General features: G+C 41.8%; 1 protein-coding gene across 1 annotated transcript; it reads left to right on the forward strand.

Annotated features, from left to right (window-relative positions):
* Nucleotides 1-10,477: 10,477 nt before the first annotated feature.
* On the forward strand, nucleotides 10,478-11,255 carry LOC109207675. The gene is made up of 2 exons (XM_019370640.1): nucleotides 10,478-11,083; nucleotides 11,172-11,255. The coding sequence occupies exons 1-2, from the start codon at nucleotides 10,478-10,480 to the stop codon at nucleotides 11,253-11,255; spliced, it is 690 nt and encodes a 229-aa protein (XP_019226185.1).
* Nucleotides 11,256-19,793: the final 8,538 nt, after the last annotated feature.

Here is a 19,793-nt window from a genome sequence, read left to right on the forward strand (position 1 = left end):
ACAAGGACAACAACAACAAGTCTCAAGAACAACATCAACAAATCTCAATGACAACAACAACAATTCTCAAGGAACAGCAGCACAATTCTCAAAGGATTTCCATAACCATCAATGCCATTTCCATCTTATTCAACAACCCAATGTACAATTTAAGTTACATCGATAATTTCCCACGACCAGCCACATATGATATTACCACAGTTGTTTCAGTTGCATCAATTACGATTCCTTTCCATCATTTGTTCCATAGTTCCTACCACATAACACATTCACAATCACAACTTGGTTTATTGCCATCTACTTGCACTATCATATCGGAAGACTTAACCAACAACGTTCAAGGCACATTAATCACATGAATTCACAAATAGTCCGCATAAGTAAACACATATCGATCACAAGACTTTGACTTCAAAAATAATCCACGTAGATATCACATACCAAATATTTGTACACCAAGCAAGGTGATTTTACAAAGGTCAAAGTTAGCCATACATACCTGGAGTCGAATTCCCTTTTTCTTTCTACTTCCAACTTCACCAAAAGCCTAGCAATGTCTCTAGTGCACAAATTACACATTCTTCTTAGAATCAAAATTTACAATCACTACGCGAACACATTAGGTTATCAATTTTTCTTTTGTACGATTCTTTACTTCTACCCAATCCCTCTCATCAGTTTTTTTTAGGTGCTAAAAGACATGCATGAGTGTTTAAACCCCTTATTATCAAGAATTAATGCATGGGACCTCCCCCCCTCTTAATTAAATCTGAAAGTCAGTGAAAATGGGGTAGGGATTTTACCTGTAGGAATGGGGATGAAGACACTTGCTTTGATATTTCCTGGCCTAGATAGTTTGAGGAACAATTTTTGAAGAAGATGAATGTTCTCTCAAGAACCCCTCCTCCCTCTCTCTTGTTTTTTGTTCAGGAAGTCGTTAAAATGAGGGGTTGGGGGTGTTTTATAAAAAAGGGGTCGGGTGTAAATTTTTAGAAAATTAGGGGCCGAGTCAGGTCTGCGGTCGCATTCTGCGATCGCAGACACAAAATGCGGTCCGCATAATGGACCGCAAAAAGTGTCCCAAAACCTGATTCCACTGTTGGGGTATGCGGCTGAAATGCGGTCCGCATACACGGTTTGCGGTCGCATAATGCACCGCATTTTTCCAAATTTGACTGACACATTGCTTTACTCTGCGGTGGAAATGCGGTCCGCATATCTGTTATGCGGTCGCATAATGGACCGCATCTTGACCTCAATTTTAACCAAACCACTGATTCACTATGCGGCAGAAATGCGGTCCGCATACTAGATTGCGACCGCATTATGGGTTTCTGGAAAACTGATTCTTTGATTTTTTAAAAGCTTAGATCAATACCAAGGGTCCGAATCGCGGCGAGCCAGTCTGACACATATTCGGAGTCGACACCACAAGTTACTAGGTTTTGAGCCCAAATTTTTATATGGGGCCTCACACATAGGTACCATGATACTTGCATATTTGGTTTAGATTTCTCTGGGCCGGATCGATCTAAAAAGGTCAAAGCCATCTGGTAACTTTGATATGTCCGATGGCCGATACGATGGCAGATGCAACTACGTTGAAGTTATATTCGGACAATCGCGGTGCTTCTTTGGGCCCGACATCCCTGTCGAACCACTCTTGCTCATGAGTCCACTTGAACCTTGACCTCGATCTCCTCTCATTCTATGCATAGTTTTGCCCAGATCCGGTGCATCTACGCTCTCCATTATACAGTTGGTATCAATCCCTATTCAACCTTTGCTCTCGGTCGATATCCCTTTTAACTCTATCCACAGGCCTCTTAGGATAAACTGAACCAAAAGGAGCCCCTAGTTGATCTTCCCCGACCTTGATCTTCGAACGATGCCGATTATGTACATCGGCCCAAGTGACAGATGGATATTCGATCAAATTCTGCTTTAACTGTTGTGAAGCTATGGAACTCCGAATGTTGAGACCTTGAGTAAAAGCTTGAACAGCCATATCGTCGGTGACCTATGGCAAATCCATTCGTTCCATTTGGAATCAAGATACGAGTTCCCTGAGCATCTCGTTGTCTTTCTACCTTACCTTGAAAAGGTCCAATTTTCTTGTAGCTGCCTTAATGGCTCCGGTATGTGACTTTACAAAAAAAATCTGCAAACATAGCAAACGAGTCAATAGAATTAGGTGGTCAATTATGATACCATATCATAGCACCCTTTAATAGAGTCTCCCCAAATTTCTTCAGCAATACGAATACAATTTCGTCTTCTTTCAAGTCATTTCCCTTGACGGCGCACGTGTATGAGGTGACGTGTTCGTTTGGATCTATCCTCCCGTTATACTTCGGAATAGGGATTGGCTTTGGAGCCGCACCCGGGGGAATGGATTTTGCACAAACTTTTTGGAATCTAGTCTTTTCAACATTGGTGGTGCCCCCGGGATTTGGTCGACCTTGGAGTTATAAGTTTTCACCTTCTTATCGTTTTCCTCGATTTTCTTTTCCCTGTCTCACTTTGCTTTGTCAATTTTTCGAGCATCTTCGTGATAGCAGGATTGGTCTCCGACTCCTTCTCATCCGGTTTCCTCGAGGCCGATTCAACCATGTGTATGACTTCCTAGAATGGTTCGAGCTCGACCCTGCTCGGAGCGTGGTTCTGGTTTTGGAGCTAGGCTATTGCTGCGTATTAAACCTGCAGCATTTCGAAAATCACCCGCAGGTTGATCCCGCCATCTTCACCACCATGTGCATTCTGAGTAGCTGATCGAGTACCCCCACGAATGCTGCATGCTGGGTCGATGACCAGATTTCCATTGATGGCTACGTATGAACTGACGTCGATTTGGTCTAAAATCAAAACTCCATCAAGGCCAGCAGGGGGTACAACATTTCTTGGTGCAATGTTCTCATTTTTTCCATGGTGGCTGAGATCATTGTCAATGTGTTGAGGTGCTGACTCAGGGTTTGACATTTTTTAATCCATTAATCAAAGAAAATTCAAAGAACATGCGTAAAAAACTGTGTGTTACGAAAATTCGTACCAGGCGATCACTATTATCCTTAGCCCCACGGTGAGGCCAAGCTGTTTACCCTAAAAACGGATAACAAATTAATTTATATTGTGATTTGAAGGACACTCGATTTACTTATTACAAACATAAAGAAATGCAATATTGATATTGAAATTAATTGAAAACAAGAATAAAGCAAACCAAATAAGATGTCTATCTTTGAACCTCGAGCTAGGTCACCCTCGAATCAAACAAGTATTTTACTGAAACATATGAACAGAATAATAAAGTATTGAGAGCTTAAGAAGATGATGTATTGCTTTATGTAATGTGAATATGATCCATTTTACAAATGGTCAGAACCCCTTTATATAGGAGGGGAGCCATATCTTTGGTACAATTCTCAATACAGTAAGAAATTTCAAGATTAGCTAATTAATCGGCATCTTCTTGATACGTGCAGAGATCTCCGTCGTGATCCACGCCCGAATGCGGATATTTCAGCATTCCGTTATTTGGCTTGGTAAGCATTCTTCGATCTCGCTCGAACTTTATCCCGCTTGATCTCGATCTTGACTAATGTCGATCTCGATCTTGATTGATCTCGATCTCGATCGGTCCTTGAATCACGAGCTTGGCAACCTAACTCCATGCCACAGTCCGGTATGACATGGGGTCGAACCTCAGCTTGTCACGCCCTGGTCTCGATTAATCATAAGCCCGATTTTGACCGTATACATAATTATTGGCTAGTTCTGTTGGAAAGGGTGGCAACTTTTTATATTTTGTTTTGTAACAAAATAATCTATATCTATACTATATTAAAAGTGGAAAGGCCTTAAGTTAAAAGTTGAATTACAAAAATATCCTTCAAAATTTACTAACTATTTTACCTTTAACATTATAAAAATTATCTTATACTCAGGGGTCGTTTGGTATGAGGTATAAGAAGGTATAAGGGTGGTATAAAATTTAATACCACCTTAATACTCTGTTTGGTTAGCAAACCAGGTATAAGTTATTCCGGTATTAATTTTAACATTGGGATAACTTATACCTTATAGTAGGTGGGGTAATTAGCACCGGTATAACTTATACCTTCTTCTTAGAAATTATGCAATTGTCATTCTTAATACAACATACCAAACAATGAATAAACAACAATCCCACCATAACTTATCCCAATATAATTTATACCGACATAACTTATACCGGTATAACTCGTATTCCAACCAAACGACCCCTCAATGTTTAAGATACTCTAAAGAAAAATAAGCCAATACACTAACCGATGTGACTCTTCGTCGCTATCAAAATTTTTGAAGAATTTGAGATGTTGCTTTGCATATTTCAATATACAAATTCATTTGACTAATTAAATATAAGACCAAATTCGTCTACCAAGTGCAAGTTACAACGTACTGTCCATTCATGTTTATCTTTCTATTTCTTATTTCCACAGGTCACATTATATATCTTACTGCAAAATACCATTTTTAAGAGTTTACTTACCTTAGTGTAGACACATAAAATTTATTGGGTTTAATCCATACAAAATTTGGATTAAATTCAATTGGGTTAAATAATTAATTTGAGCTTTACAAGTTAAATTAATCCATTTTATTAATTTCAGGCCCAAAGTCCATTTCATCTTAAGGCCCAGACTTATGCCATGTGACATGGCATATCCAGTCAAACTCCAGGCCAATAAGGTGATGCCACATGTTAAATAATGTGGCAATCCAAGTCAAAAAGCAAGAACCAACCACAAGTCGCCAAGTGGCTAAAATGACATGGGCCAATCAAAATCAAGCAAGAGAGTCTTATGTAGCTTGACTGTCCACCCTCTACAACTATAAATAGAGGGGGTTACATAACTCTCAAGGGACATTCAGAGTTGGAGAAGAACACTCCGCAATTGGTGAAGGCATCCACAAACAGAGAGATCAATCATCAAGTGCTTAGTTCTTCAACAAAGGAGTGATCAACAGAGTTCTTCCCGGAGATCAACCCGTAACAACAAAGTGCTGCTCAACGTTCTTGGCGATTAAATACATCACAAGGAGGTCTGCATCATCCTACATTCGAGAAATACGCTGCTTCAGCCCTCGAAACATGGAGAATTTTAGAGAGGAGAATCAAGGGATACATAGAATTGTACTCACGAATATTTAACAATAAAATTACTTTTTTTTTCTTCAAATTATTTTTGTTGCAGTTTATTTTTCGCACTACGAAAATTTGTTGCGAACAAATTTTGGCACGTCCGGTGGGACCAATTCTGCCCTTCATCTCTCCTTTTTGCAAGTTGAAAACTACAAACTTCAGATCTACTGCTACAATGGCCTTCCGCAAGTTTGATGTTTCATACAAAGATGCTATTGTTGCCGCATCCGCTGAGCTCAGTCATGTTGGCCCAATCACTGGAAGCAAGTTCAAGGCTAGTGGCTTGGATGGATCCGAATACTTCGCCTCCTTGGAGATTGCAAAGAAAAGCAGATCTCATATGACGTTCGCAACCGCAATCTCTGGGGGCAACACACCATTCTCGATGTTTGACGAACTTGCTCAAACAACCTCAAACCTTGGCGGATTTGAGGATTTGGTGAATTCTTCAGTTTCAACGGAAGTCAATGCCTTGATGACTGACGCAACTAACGTGGACGAAAAGTTTGCCATGATGGAACAAACTATAGAGGTCTTGAAGAAATCTGTTGAAGACAAAGACCTTCAAATCGCTCAACTCATGAACAAATTGGAGGCCTAAGCACCTGGAGAGTCGAGCCATGTCCCTCCTCGTTCACCTGTCTTCACCTCCTAGAAAATAGCTCTCGAGGAGTCATTGGCAAAGTTAAACATTCAAAAGGAAAAGCAATCTACTTTAGTTGCGGCGTTATCTGTCCAACAATTACAAGACATGATAACAAACACCATCAGAGCTCAATATGGCGGACTATCGCAAATTCGTTGTACTACTCTAAGCCTTATACTAAGAGGATTGATCGTTTAACCATGCCAACCAATTATCAACCACCAAAGCAGCATCAATTTGATGGCAAAGGGAACCCAAGGCAACATATTGCCCACTTTGTCGAGACTTGTAGCAATGCTGGAACGCATGGTGACCTATTGGTAAAACAATTTGTTCGTTCTCTGAAAGGGAACGCATTTGACTGGTATATTGACTTGGAGCCCGAGTCCATTGATAGGCGGGAGCAACTTGAGAAGGAATTTCTCAATCATTTTTACACTACCCGAAGAACTGTAAGCATGATACAGTTGACAGGCACCAAGCAAAGGAAGGACGAGCCCGTGGTGGATTACATTAATCGTTGGAGGGCGTTAAGTTTGGATTGCAAAGATCGCCTTTCAGAAATATCTGCTGTGGAGATGTGCATTCAAGGAATGCACTGGGGCCTTTTATACATTCTACGAGGGATCAAAATGCAAACTTTTGAAGAACTTGCAACACGAGCGCATGACATGGAGTTAAGCATCGCAAGTCATGGAAAGGCATCTCCATTTGCTGATCAAAAGGAGTTCAAGAAAAATGTTTCATCAAAGAACCAAACCAAAGAATCAATGGCGGTGAAAGCAACTTCTGTGAAGGTCACTACTAAGCAAAAAGTGAAGGAGGATAAGACCCCGAGTCAATATCCTAAAGAGGAGAAGCGTCGTCCCACCTTGAAGGAATTAGAGGCGAAGGTTTATCCATTTCCAGATTCAGACGTACCCACAATCCTTGATGAACTGCTGGATAAGAAAGTCATCGATCTCCCTGAATCAAAAAGGCCAGAGGAAATTGGCAAAGTTGGCAATCCGAAATACTGCAAGTTTCATCGCGTCATTAGCCACCCTACAGAGAAATGCTTCGTCTTAAAGGAGAAAATTATGGCTCTTGTAAGTGAAGGAAAAATCATCACAGGCATGGATGAAATAGCAGAAGCAAATCATGCAAGTATCGCGCTCAAGGAAAAGAAGTGTTCAAAGTTGCATAACGTGTCAAGCACTGCCTTCTTACAATTTGGAAGTTTCGAGCCCATTGAAGTTGATCTTCCAAGGAAAACTCTTGAAGGTTCACTAGAGCTAGACAATCACTCCAAAGACAAAGACGATGAGGGTTGGATTCTAGTCACTCACAAGAAGCGAAAACATCAGGCAGTTTTGAGGCTACGAATTCCAAATTCAAGAGCGATGATGAGCAATGCAGATAGGCTACAATCACCAAGAAATATCAAATCTTCTACTAGCAAGAATATTAACAGTGCCTTATCGCCGAAGTTCCGAAAGCCCATCACATTGCATGAATTCTTTCTGGGAAAATTCCTTCATGGAGGTCACGTTAGTGCAACTCATGTAGTTTCTAGTACTGACGAAACAAAGGAAAGCAACGATAAGCTTGCTCCAATGAAAACACATGAACATCATAATGACGGAAAAGTTGTCACATGTTGTGAAACAATTTCATTCACAGATGATGACTTGCTGCTAGGGTCTAAGCCACATAACAGACCTTTGTTTGTTGTAGGGTCCATTCAGGAACAACATCTCAATCGCATACTTGTTGATGATGGTTCGGTTGTCAACATCATGCCAAAGATGGTTCTAAAAAAGCTTGGGATCTCTATCGATGAGCTATCCAAAAGTAACCTAACAATCCAAGGTTTCAACCAAGAACGAGCCATAGGTATGATCCGCATAGGATTATCCATTGGTAAGATGAATTCAAACACCCTGATTCACGTCATAGATTCTAAAACATCATATAACTTGTTGCTTGGACGTCCTTGGATTCATGAGAATGGGGTGGTATCATCTACTTTGCATTAATGTCTGAAGTACAGAAGAGATGGTGAGATAGTCAAAATTGATGCAGACATCAAGCCTTTCACTGAGACGGAGTCATACTTTGCAGATGCAAAATTCTACCTAGATTCTTGTGAACCAAAATTGGAGAAACCATCATCAGATGACAAAGGTGATGTCAAGTCAGAAGAGGAAAATGAGGCTCAATGGACTGCCACCAAGCCGCCAAAGAAGGAAACGGAAGAAGTCTCCAATAAGCTATCATCATCTGAAGCTGACATACAGATAAAGACTGAGGAGCATCTGGTTTTTTGCTATGTTCCACGTGAGCGTCGAAAGAAAGGGCAACCTTTGCTACAGGAATGTACTCCAAAGAAGCAAATGATTCACACAGATATCCAACATTTGAAGGAGCATATGACTGTCCCAATTGCACAAATCCCACCCATGACTTGTGAGTCTGCTAAAGGCAATGTCCAAGCTGATAAAAAAGGCACTATGATCCTAAGGCCTTCATACTGCTTGAAAAGTCTGGTTATGACTTCTCCAATCCATCACAACTAGGAGAACTCAAAGACGAAGTCACTGGTGAAAAGATACATGGGCTCAGTGAGTCCCAAATGAAGTTGAGAAAACAAGGGCACTACGTCGCCACTCCAAAGTTTGGGTTGGGGTTCAGTTCGGCAGAGCCTCTACGAATTTCATCAAAGAGAAGCAAAGAGATAGCTTCATCACAATACACCTCGGTAGAGGAGATAAAGGAAGTTAAGGGCAACAAAATAAAACAACGGGCTTCAGTATTTGATCGCATTGGAGGCTCAACCCCTTCGGTCTCGGTGTTTGAAAGGCAAAGTCACAAAGGTGAACGTGTATCATCCAAACATCTAAAAGAAGTTTCCACTACCTCAAAGACCTCTGTCTTTTTTCGCCAAGGGACCACAAGGAAGTCGTCGTCTTGAAAGATACTGTCAAAACATAAGGAGCAAGTCTATGAGGAGCGGGATCATTTTGAAGTTGTTGCTGACAAAGAAATCTGTAGTGCTTTCCCATCACGTATGAAGAGGAAGTCTATTTTGTCAATACCCGCAGATGGTCCACTGAAGGTGCAAAGGAGAACCATTGTTTACACTTGCCAGGCTCGTAAAGAAGTAGAGAAAGAGAAAGAAGCCCTGCCGACTATTCAAGGAAGTCAAATAGAAAAGTCAGACTTTATGGAAACATCCTATCACATAACTGTGGAAGATAGCCCATGCCTTGACATTGATGATGAAGTACACGAGGCTCCCCCTCAACTAGAAGATGGCGGACAATCAATGGTGGATGAGCTTAAGGAACTCAATTTAGGCACTCCGGAAGATCCACGCCCCACCTTTATTAGTGCGCTTCTTACGCCTCAAGAGGAGGAGGAATACTCCAAGTTATCGACTGAGTACAAAGATGTCTTCGCTTGGTCGTATAAAGAAATGCCTGATCTTAGTCCTAATGTAGCCATTCATCATTTGGGGATCAAAAGTGGAACACGCCTTGTGAAGCAGTCACAACGCATGTTCCGACCTGAGCTAGTACCACAAATTGAAGTCGAAGTCAACAAGCTTATCGAGGCGGGATTTATTCGAGAGGTGAAGTACCCATCATGGATATCGAATATTGTACCTGTCAAGAAGAAGAATGGTCAAATACGTGTTTGTGTTGACTTTCGAGACCTAAACAAGGCATGTCTGAAAGATGACTTTCCGCTACTAATTATTGAACTCATGGTCGATGCTACAACAGGGCATGAAGTTATGTCATTCATGGATGGGTCCTCCGGATACAATCAAATCAGAATGTCCCCAAGAGATGAAGAGTGTACTGCTTTTCGAACTCCAAAAGGGATATATTGCTACAAGGTGATGCCCTTCGGTCTGAAAAATGTTGGTGCCACCTACCAACGTGTGATGCAAAACATCTTTGATGACATGCTTCATAGGAGGGTTGAATGCTACGTCGATGACTTGGTGGTGAAAACGAAGAGTAGGCGTTACCACCTTGAAGACCTTCGAATTGTTTTCGAAAGGTTAAGAAAATTCGACCTGAAGATGAATCCACTCAAGTGTGCATTTGGAGTTACCTCAGGAAAGTTTCTTGGCTTCATTGTGCTTCACCGTGGAATTGAAGTTGATCCTGCAAAAATTGACGCCATCCAGAAAATGCCAAGCCAAAGAACTTGAGGGAGCTTCGAAGTCTCCAAGGAAACTTAGCATTCATCCGGAAGTTCATCTCTAATCTAGCCGGACGGTGTCAACCCTTCAATCACCTATTGAGGAAGGATATTCCTTTTCATTGGGATCAGTCATGTCAAAATGCTTTTGAAAGCATCAAAAAATACTTGCTGAATCCACCTGTGTTAGGGGCGCCAATGCTTGGGAAGCCACTGATACTCTACATCGCGGCACAAGAACGTTCACTTGGAGCACTACTTTCTCAAGAGAATGGGAAGGAAAGGAAAAAGCCTTGTACTACCTTAGTCGAACTCTGATAGGGGCTGAGTTGAACTATACGCCTGTTGAGAAAATATGCTTTGCATTACTTTATGCGATAAAGAAGCTAAGGCATTATTTTGAAGCATACACCATCAAACTCATCTCTCGAGCAGATCTCGTGAAGTTCGTGATGGCTCGAACTATTCTTTCTGGACGCCTAGCAAGATGGTCCATATTGTTTAACCAATACGAGATCACATACACACCTCAAAAGGCTGTGAAAGGACAAGCACTAGCTAATTTTCTAGCTGATCACCCTCTTCCGGCGGAATGGGAGCTATCTGATGAGTTTCCAGATGAAGATGTTTTGTTCATTGTTGAACTACCACCATGGACAATGTTCTTTGATGGATCTGCACGTTGTAACGGTGCGGGGGCAGGTGTTGTGTTGATCTCTCCAGAAAGACAAGTCTTGACATTCTCCTTTGTTGGTGAAACATGCTCCAACAATGCCGCAGAGTACCAAGCTTTGATCGTTGGTCTCGAAATGGCATTAGACATAAAGATTCCACAGTTGGAGATCTATGGCGACCCTAAGCTGATTATCAACCAACTTTTGGGAAGTTACGAGATAAAGAAGGAAGATCTCTTGCCATACCATCAATATGCTTCTGGTTTACTTGAAAGATTCGACCAAGTTTTCTTAAACCATATCCCAAGAGAAGCGAATCGCAGGGCAGATGCTTTGGCTAACTTAGCCACGACCATGGCACTTGGAGAGAATGAGTCAACAAAGGTATACGTGTGTCATCGATGAGTTATTCCTAGACTTCTTAATCTTCAAATCAACGAAAGCCATCATACGTCTGTTGGTGATTGATGAGGAAGATTGGAGGAAACTACTGATAGAGTACCTTGAACATGGAAAGTTACCTGAGGATCTGCGACAAAGAACAGACATCAAATGAAGAGCACAACGATTCATCTACTATAAGGGGACATCGTTTCGTCGCTCCTTTGAAGGAATATTCTTGCGATGTCTTGACAAAAAAGAAGCCCGCCAAGCGATGGAGGAAGCACACTCTAGCTCATGTGGAGCACATCAATCTGATCCAAAGCTCCATTTTCGCATCAAGAGGATGGGCTACTACTAGACGACAATGGTGAAGGATTGCATTGAGCATGCCAAAAGATGTCAAGCATGTCAATTTCATGCCAACTACATCCATCAAGCTCCAGAGCCTCTTCATCCAACTGTAGCTTCATGGCCTTTTGATGTATGGGGACTTGACGTTGTTGGATCGCTTCCAAAGTCATCAAAGGGACAAATGTACATATTAGCCGCTACAGACTACTTTTCTAGATGGGCTGAAGCTGTTCCACTCAAGGAGGTGAAAAAGGAAACTGTTGTCGATTTTATCAAGTCATATATAATTTTTAGGTATGGCATACCAAGATACATAATCACTGATAATGGAACGCCATTTGACAACAAGCTCGTGAAGAGTCTATGCGAGAAGTTCGGTTTCAAGCAACATAAGTCTTCAATGTATAATGCACCTGCCAACGGCCTTGCTGAAGCTTTTAACAAGATGCTTGGTAACCTTTTGAAGAAATTTGTTGCAAAGAACAAGAGAGACTGGCATGAGAGAATTGGTGAAGCTTTGTGGGCATACCGAACAACCTTCAAAACTACTACACAAGCAACTCCTTACTCTTTGGTATATGGCGTAGAAGTCATCCTGCCGTTGGAGCAACAAATTCCATCATTGCGGATAGCAATCCAAGAAGGGCTCACATCCGAAGAGAATGNTCAAACTCATCTCTCGAGCAGATCCCGTGAAGTTTGTGATGACTCGACCTGTTCTTTCTGGACGCCTAGCAAGATGGTCCATATTGTTTAACCAATATGAGATCACATACACACCTCAAAAAGCTGTGAAAGGACAAGCACTAGCCAATTTTCTGGCTGATCACCCTCTTCCGGCAGAATGGGAGCTTTCGGATGAGTTTCCAGATGAAGACGTTTTGTTTATCGAAGAATTGCCACCATGGACATTGTTCTTTGATGGATCTGCACGTCGTAATTGTGCGGGGGCAGGTGTTGTGTTGATCTCTCCAGAAAGACAAGTCCTGCCATTCTCCTTTGTTTTAGGTGAAACATGCTCCAACAATGCTGCAGAGTACCAAGCCCTGATCGTCGGTCTCGAAATGGCATTAGAAATGAAGATTCTAATGTTGGAGATCTACGGCGACTCCAAGCTGATCATCAACCAACTTTTGGGGAATTACGAGGTAAAGAAGGAAGATCTATTGTCCTACCATGAATACGCTTCTGGTTTACTTGAAAAATTCGACCGACTATTCTTAAACCATGTCCCAAGAGAAGAAAATCGCAAGGCTGATGCTTTGGCTAACTTGGCCACGACGATGGCACTTGGAGAGAATGAGTCAACAAAGGTATATGTGTGTCATCGATGGGTTATTCCTAGACTTCTGGATCTTCAAGTCAACGAAAGCCATCATACGTCTGTTCGAGTGATTGAAGAAAAAGATTGGAGGCAACCACTGATAGAGTACCTTGAACATGGAAAGTTACCTGAAGATCCGCGACAAAGAACAGACATCAAACGAAGAGCACCACGATTCATCTTCTATAAGGGGACATTGTTTCGCCGCTCTTTTGAAGGACTATTTTTGCGATGTCTTGACAAAGAAGAAACCCGCCAAGCGATGGAGGAAGCACATTCTGGCTCATGTGGAGCACACCAATCTGGTCCAAGCTCCATTTTCGCATCAAGAGGATGGGCTACTACTGGGCGACGATGGTGAAGGATTGCATGGATCATGCCAAAAGATGTCAAGCGTGTCAATTTCATGCAAACTACATCCACCAACCTCCAGAGCCTCTTCACCCAACTGTAGCTTCATGGCCTTTTGATGCATGGGGACTTGATGTTGTTGGACCACTTCCAAAGTCATCAAAGGGACAAATGTACATATTAGCCGCTACAGACTACTTTTCTAGATGGGCTGAAGCTGTTCCACTCAAGGAGGTGAAAAAGGAAACTGTTGTCGATTTTATCAAGTCATATATAATTTTTAGGTATGGCATACCAAGATACATAATCACTGATAATGGAACGCCATTTGACAACAAGCTCGTGAAGAGTCTATGCGAGAAGTTCGGTTTCAAGCAACATAAGTCTTCAATGTATAATGCACCTGCCAACGGCCTTGCTGAAGCTTTTAACAAGATGCTTGGTAACCTTTTGAAGAAATTTGTTGCAAAGAACAAGAGAGACTGGCATGAGAGAATTGGTGAAGCTTTGTGGGCATACCGAACAACCTTCAAAACTACTACACAAGCAACTCCTTACTCTTTGGTATATGGCGTAGAAGTCATCCTGCCGTTGGAGCAACAAATTCCATCATTGCGGATAGCAATCCAAGAAGGGCTCACATCCGAAGAGAATGCTCAACTTCGCCTAGCAGAGTTAGAGGCCCTGGATGAGAAAAGATTGGAAGCGCAACAAAAATTGGAGTGCTATCAAGCTCAACTAGCTAGAGCCTTCAACAAGAAAGTGCGGCCACGATCATTCCAAGTGGGAGACTTAGTCCTAGCTGTACTACGACCCATAATCCTCAACAAACGCATAGGCGACAAGTTTACCTCAAAATGGGATGGGCCATATGTTGCGAAGGAAGCATATTCAAGTGGCGCATACAAAATTATAGATAAGGATGGTCTCAGAGTTGGTCCGATCAACGGAAAAATTTTGAAGCAGTACTTCCCATGAAAGTCACCTATGCTCCTCGATGTACGAGCCTAAACTACAAGTCATGACGCTCCTTGATGCATGAGCTTAAACTGCACATTGCTACACTCCTGGCCCGCATGAGTCTAAACTGTGTACGGCCGAAAAAAAGAGGCTGCTAGGTGGAAAACCTCGAAAGAGGCGGCCTAGGCAAAAGTCAAGACCAAAAACAAAAGTCTGCTAGGTTGAAAACCTCGCGAGAGGCGGCCTAGGCAAAAATTAGGACATAAAAAAAAAAGTTCATCCCTCTGAACTATGTTATGACTTGATCCTCTTCACCGAGGTACGTAGGCAACTTAGACTTCCATTCTAAGTTCAATCGCATGAGTTTTAAAAAAATAAAAGGCTGGCATCATCGGATCATTACATTAATTCTTCCAAGTGTAGAGGCACATATCTATGAGGAAAAGGAGACGATTTGCGTTGAAGTATAAAAAATGTTTTATTGCTTCAATAGTACAAAAGTTGATACATCCAAAAACGTAGAGACAACAGGAACTAGACATCTTTCTATACAAAAACTTAAATCATGAAGATGATCGTAAACTAGGCTTTGTTGCTGATGCGTCTAAATACTTTTCCAAGTCTGTATGACGTCTCCTCATTTGATGCCATCCTCAATTGTTGGTTGAAGGTCCCAATCACCATGGGAGTCGCCATTGATGAACTTCAAGACTATCAATAAATAAAGTGCAATAGTTGGTGAAGGGGTGGCTCCACATCTTGTATGACACCTCGGTCTGATATCCGGACTCTTTGAGCTTTTTTGCAAGTCTACAAAAGAAATAAATGAAGAGATAAGATTTGTGACGTATATAGCCAAAGCTACTACATGCAAGACTGTAGAGTCAATTTCAAGAAGAAAAAAAAACATTTGTAGGACAACTCAGAGAGCATATAGAGCTGGAAAGAAAGCTCGACAGACGACAGGATCAACTTTGGAAAACTACTGCAGTCCATCCTGAAGACGTTTTGCTTCTAATATTTTGTATGTTGTAGATTTGGATGTCTAGTTTGTAAGAACACAAAACGCTTGCAATTTGGAGGCCCCTAGCTCAAAATATGATTTTTTTCGCCGGAACCACACGAATCTGAAAGTTACTGCAGCTAGGTGGACTTTGAGAATTTTCTGTTTCTATCTCGGAAGGAGTTTGTTGCGACCAAAACACTCACACAAGTGCACGTGATCGTCAAGTAATAGAGTAGTGAGTAGAGTATCGTTCCCACGAAGACTTATGATTAACTGTTGACTGATTCAAACCCAATTACTTTATCTATCCAGGATGTTTTTCACAAAATCGAGATGTAATTGTTGTACTACCTAACTATCAAGAAATAATCTAACTAGAGCAATTAACTAAACGAATAGCAAGTTCAATTAACAAACAATAGGAGAAGATATTCCAGGGTCACGGGCTAGTTAACAATCGTGTTGTGTTCTTGGCTTAAAACGGCTAATTGATTTATCTAGATTGTTGATTGACAGGGTTTATATTACTCATAAGAATCTGTCGAGTTCTTACTCGCCTATTCAAGCTAACTCAATGCCTATATGTCTATGGAATTAAGATTAACAAGAACGCATTTACAATTCCAGTATTCCAACCAAGCAGGGCAATTGGGTATATGTCTATCCCAATTGCGAATTCGTTCCCCGANAGAACGCATTTACAATGCCTTCCTGTATTTTAACCAAGCAAGGCAATTGGGTATATGTCTATCCCAATTGCGAATCGTTCCCCGAGGCCCGGGTTCAAAAACCTGCTCTATTTAATTCTATATGCAATCTAGAATTCCCACTTTCGAGTTCAACTCTAGATTCGTAGATAGTATTTCACTGTTAGCTACTCAGCAAAATAATTAAAAGCAGAATTAAATAAACAATCCAATATGACAAACCAACTTCGTCGAATTAAACGTCAAACAACAACTTTCATGTTTCACCCATGACCCCAGAATAATGGGTTTTAGCTACTCATAACAACGTAAAGATAATCTATGAAAATATTCATCATGGAAAATTGCAAGAAAAAGAAGAAATAAAGAACTATGATGTTTTTGGGTGATCTCTCACACTTGTGTTTCTTGCCCAAGAACTCTCCAAAACAAATCTAACCTAATATGGCCGAATTTCTACTTTTTATAAGGGTTTTATACCAAGTTTTCCCGACTTGACACATTAGTCCCTGGCTTTTCCGCGTTCTGCCGCGGTTACGCCAGGACCGCGGCCAAATAGGTCCTCTAAATCTGCAGCTCTACTCTGCCGCGGTCCTACCGCGGTTACGGTCTGACCGCGGCAGGCCAAGTTTAGCTCTGCTTTTGTCTCTTCACTTGGTGCATTTCGTGGGCATTGTTTGATTGGCCTCCTTTTCTCCGTAATTGATCCCAAACTTGCTCCATCGACTTCATTAGTTGGATATAGCCTGCAAAGCATGAAAAGCACTAATCAGAGCATTTGGTTATCACTTTTTACCACAAAGCTATACAAAAATGTGGTTCTTTTAGGGTCCAATTATAGTATAATTCACCTATTATCAACACCCCACACTTAAATCTTTGCTCGTCCTCGAGCAAGTTGAACCACACTTCTAGGCCTAATCGTTTGATGCATTACCCTTTTTATGTCACACCTGCTATTATGAAAGAACAACCTAAGCAGTGCAACAGCCACACCTCAGATGAAGACTCTAATGCCATGCCACACTCATACTTACTCTATGTACTCTAACAGAAGTGAAGACTTGCTTTTTCTTCCTGAGTTAAATGCCCTCACATCACATTTTTGAGAGAAGTTCCACACACATGAAATCAAACAACAAGGAACTGTAGATAGAAAGAATTCACTCACTCTCAGCAAAGAACATTCATATGCCACACAGATACACCATAAGCTTGCCCTTAGTGTAATACTCTACTAATCGAATTGCTCAGTCTAAGATCAATAGGGCTTCATTTGGTTGTAATGTAGGCTACGGGACGGGTAGGATACATTTAGATATGAAAGTGACTACACCTCCCTAAGCACTTTAATACATACATTTTATCAATTAAACCTCATCCTTATGTCACCCCAAAGTTCCACCTTCACATCAGTGTAATTACCCCATTCTTCTTTAAGAACACTTGCATCAAGAGCCACCACTTATCTAGGTATATATACATATCTTTTTTTTTTTTTTTGACAAGTGGCTCTTCCTTTTTCAAAACAGTGCACCTTTCTCCTTATTTCATTAGTTCCACTCAAAAGCCATACCGACCACCCCACACTTTAACTTTTACAAGGTTCATAACAATTCAAGTGCTCATGAGAGGTGAAAAGGTTCAAATAGATGGTTAATTCAAACCATTGGGTAAGGCTTGTAATGTGGTTGCCAAAGAAAAAGGATAATAGGCTCAAAGGGGTTAACTATGGTAATATGTAGGGTGAATTAATGATTATATGGGCTACACAAAGAAATGCCTAAATCATCTCTAAGACCAAACAACTACTATTTCGCTTTGCACACACACGGGGCAAGTTCTAGGTATCGCATGCAAGCATATAATACGTGTATAACCTCACACACACTTGGCATATAACTCAATCCAAATTAGTTTGTCAACACATTCACATGAGTGTTCAAGCAAGACAGGGCGTGCAAAATTAAGGCATAAGATTAGGAGTCTACACATGAGCCTAGGCGTCGCACCCTCAAGTTCGTTTTATGTATTTGCAGGTATGTACACCACGGGTGCATTCTTGCCCAACCCATCTTAGCCCACAAGAGTCCTAAGGGTCCTAAAATCTATTAAGAAAAATCTACCTAACCCGGTTCAAAAAAACCCTTGGAAAAGAACCGCGGTCAAAAGAAAAACCAAGGGGGAATTTCTACACTACCTAAAAGGAAAAAAAAATAAAAAAATCTTTTTGGCTTTTTTCTTTTTCGACTTTAGCCCTCAAGAGACCAGTCGACAAGTGTCCATCGTTGGGCCAAGTCGGTTACATCTAAGCTACATACATAACAACACATATATACACTAACCCAAGTCTCCCACCCCACACACAAAGAGTATGGCATGTCCTCATGTCATAAAACAATTTAAAGCACAGAAGGGTAAGAGGACTTCCCTGGTCATCATTCGGAGTCAGAGACGGTGTTGGGATCCACCTGACAGGCCCTCCCTAGAGCACGGACCAAGCCATCACCCGGCTCTCAGACATGGCATCCAAACGAACATGCAGGCTATCCACAGAGGTGCGAAGTTCTGCCACGTCTTCCTCCACAGAAGTCAACAAGGGTCGCCTGGAGTATGTTCTAGAGTACTCCGCCCCAGTTTGGGCTTGCCGTGAGGATCCAACTACATCATAAGACCTCTTGGGTGGTACCATGGGTGCTGGGTCATCATCATCATCGTCCAGGTCAATGGGCGTAGGTGCATCTCTGCCCACTTTGATCTAGGAAGCTTTGAAAGCTGTTTTTGGGGGCAGAGTGCCATCCGTAGGACTGTCTGGGACATCAGCCAGTAGACATAACCTGGTCACCACGGAGGGGAAATAAAACCCCTTAGTCATCAGCGGTGACCGGAGGATCATTTCATCTCCAATGATTTTAGCAACATCCACGTCCTTCCTGGTCACGAAGCACCAAACCAATAAAGCTCACATCTGTTGTGTTGCCCGTGGGCAATAACCTGCTGCAAATCATAGTGAACCAGCACTTAGCTTCCCATTGGAATGACTTGGAATGCAGGGTCACGTTTTCCTGTATCCAAACTGGCCAACCCCCTGAGCATATGGACTCAATCAGAGTGTCCCAATCGACCCCTAGAGAATTTTGGTAATAATCATTGTCACCTGTGAAGGAGGGCAGCTGCAGGACCTGGCGAATTCTATGTACTGAGGCATCTACCACTTTGCCTCGCACAATCACATAACGGCACATATATTCCGGGCAGTTCTCGTAGAACTCCCGGATTATCATTGGGTTTGCCGTATCAGGTTCATCAAACAAGTACTCCATCCCCCTTCGGCGGATTTCCTCGTACATGTCTGCGTTTTCGACACGGAGAGCAGCCCTGTCAATACCAATTTCCAAGACAAAGCTTTTGATGGCCTTCGCATGAAACCTGTCCTGGGCCTCCTCGGGTGTGAACCGGGTGGCATCATAAGTCGGGGCGTCGGAAGTGCTTTCCGAGTTTCTTCGCTTCTTTCGGGCCATCGTACCTGAAATCAGTTCATCATAACAATCAGGGCCAGCCAAATATGTGCCAGTCGGATGGATACTCAGACTTCTCCACCCACTGGCACCAAACAATTACCCAAAGTGGACAACATCCACTATTGTCCCCACACCACTCATCAACGATACAATTTCGCCCTATAAAACCCCACCACAAGCTTCCATCAATACATACAGTTAAATGCTACCACCACCCACCCCCCACACACAACTTATCAACTAGAAATACACCCCACACTTATACAAATCAACCCCAAACACCAACTACAACACCAAACTTGGAGTCTAAAACCCCATCACAGCCAAAATCAAGAATTATCTACAATAATCACTATAAAATGCAAAATACATACAACATAAAGAAAAGTAGAACAACTTACTTGAGGATTACCACGGAGTCTTGAAAAAGAAAAGAAAAGGAAAAAATTTGGGAGGTTGTGGCTGGGTAGGGGGTGGGGCATTTTTTTGG

This window comes from Nicotiana attenuata, unplaced genomic scaffold, assembly GCF_001879085.1.
Source record: "Nicotiana attenuata strain UT unplaced genomic scaffold, NIATTr2, whole genome shotgun sequence".
Classification (NCBI taxonomy): domain Eukaryota; kingdom Viridiplantae; phylum Streptophyta; class Magnoliopsida; order Solanales; family Solanaceae; genus Nicotiana; species Nicotiana attenuata.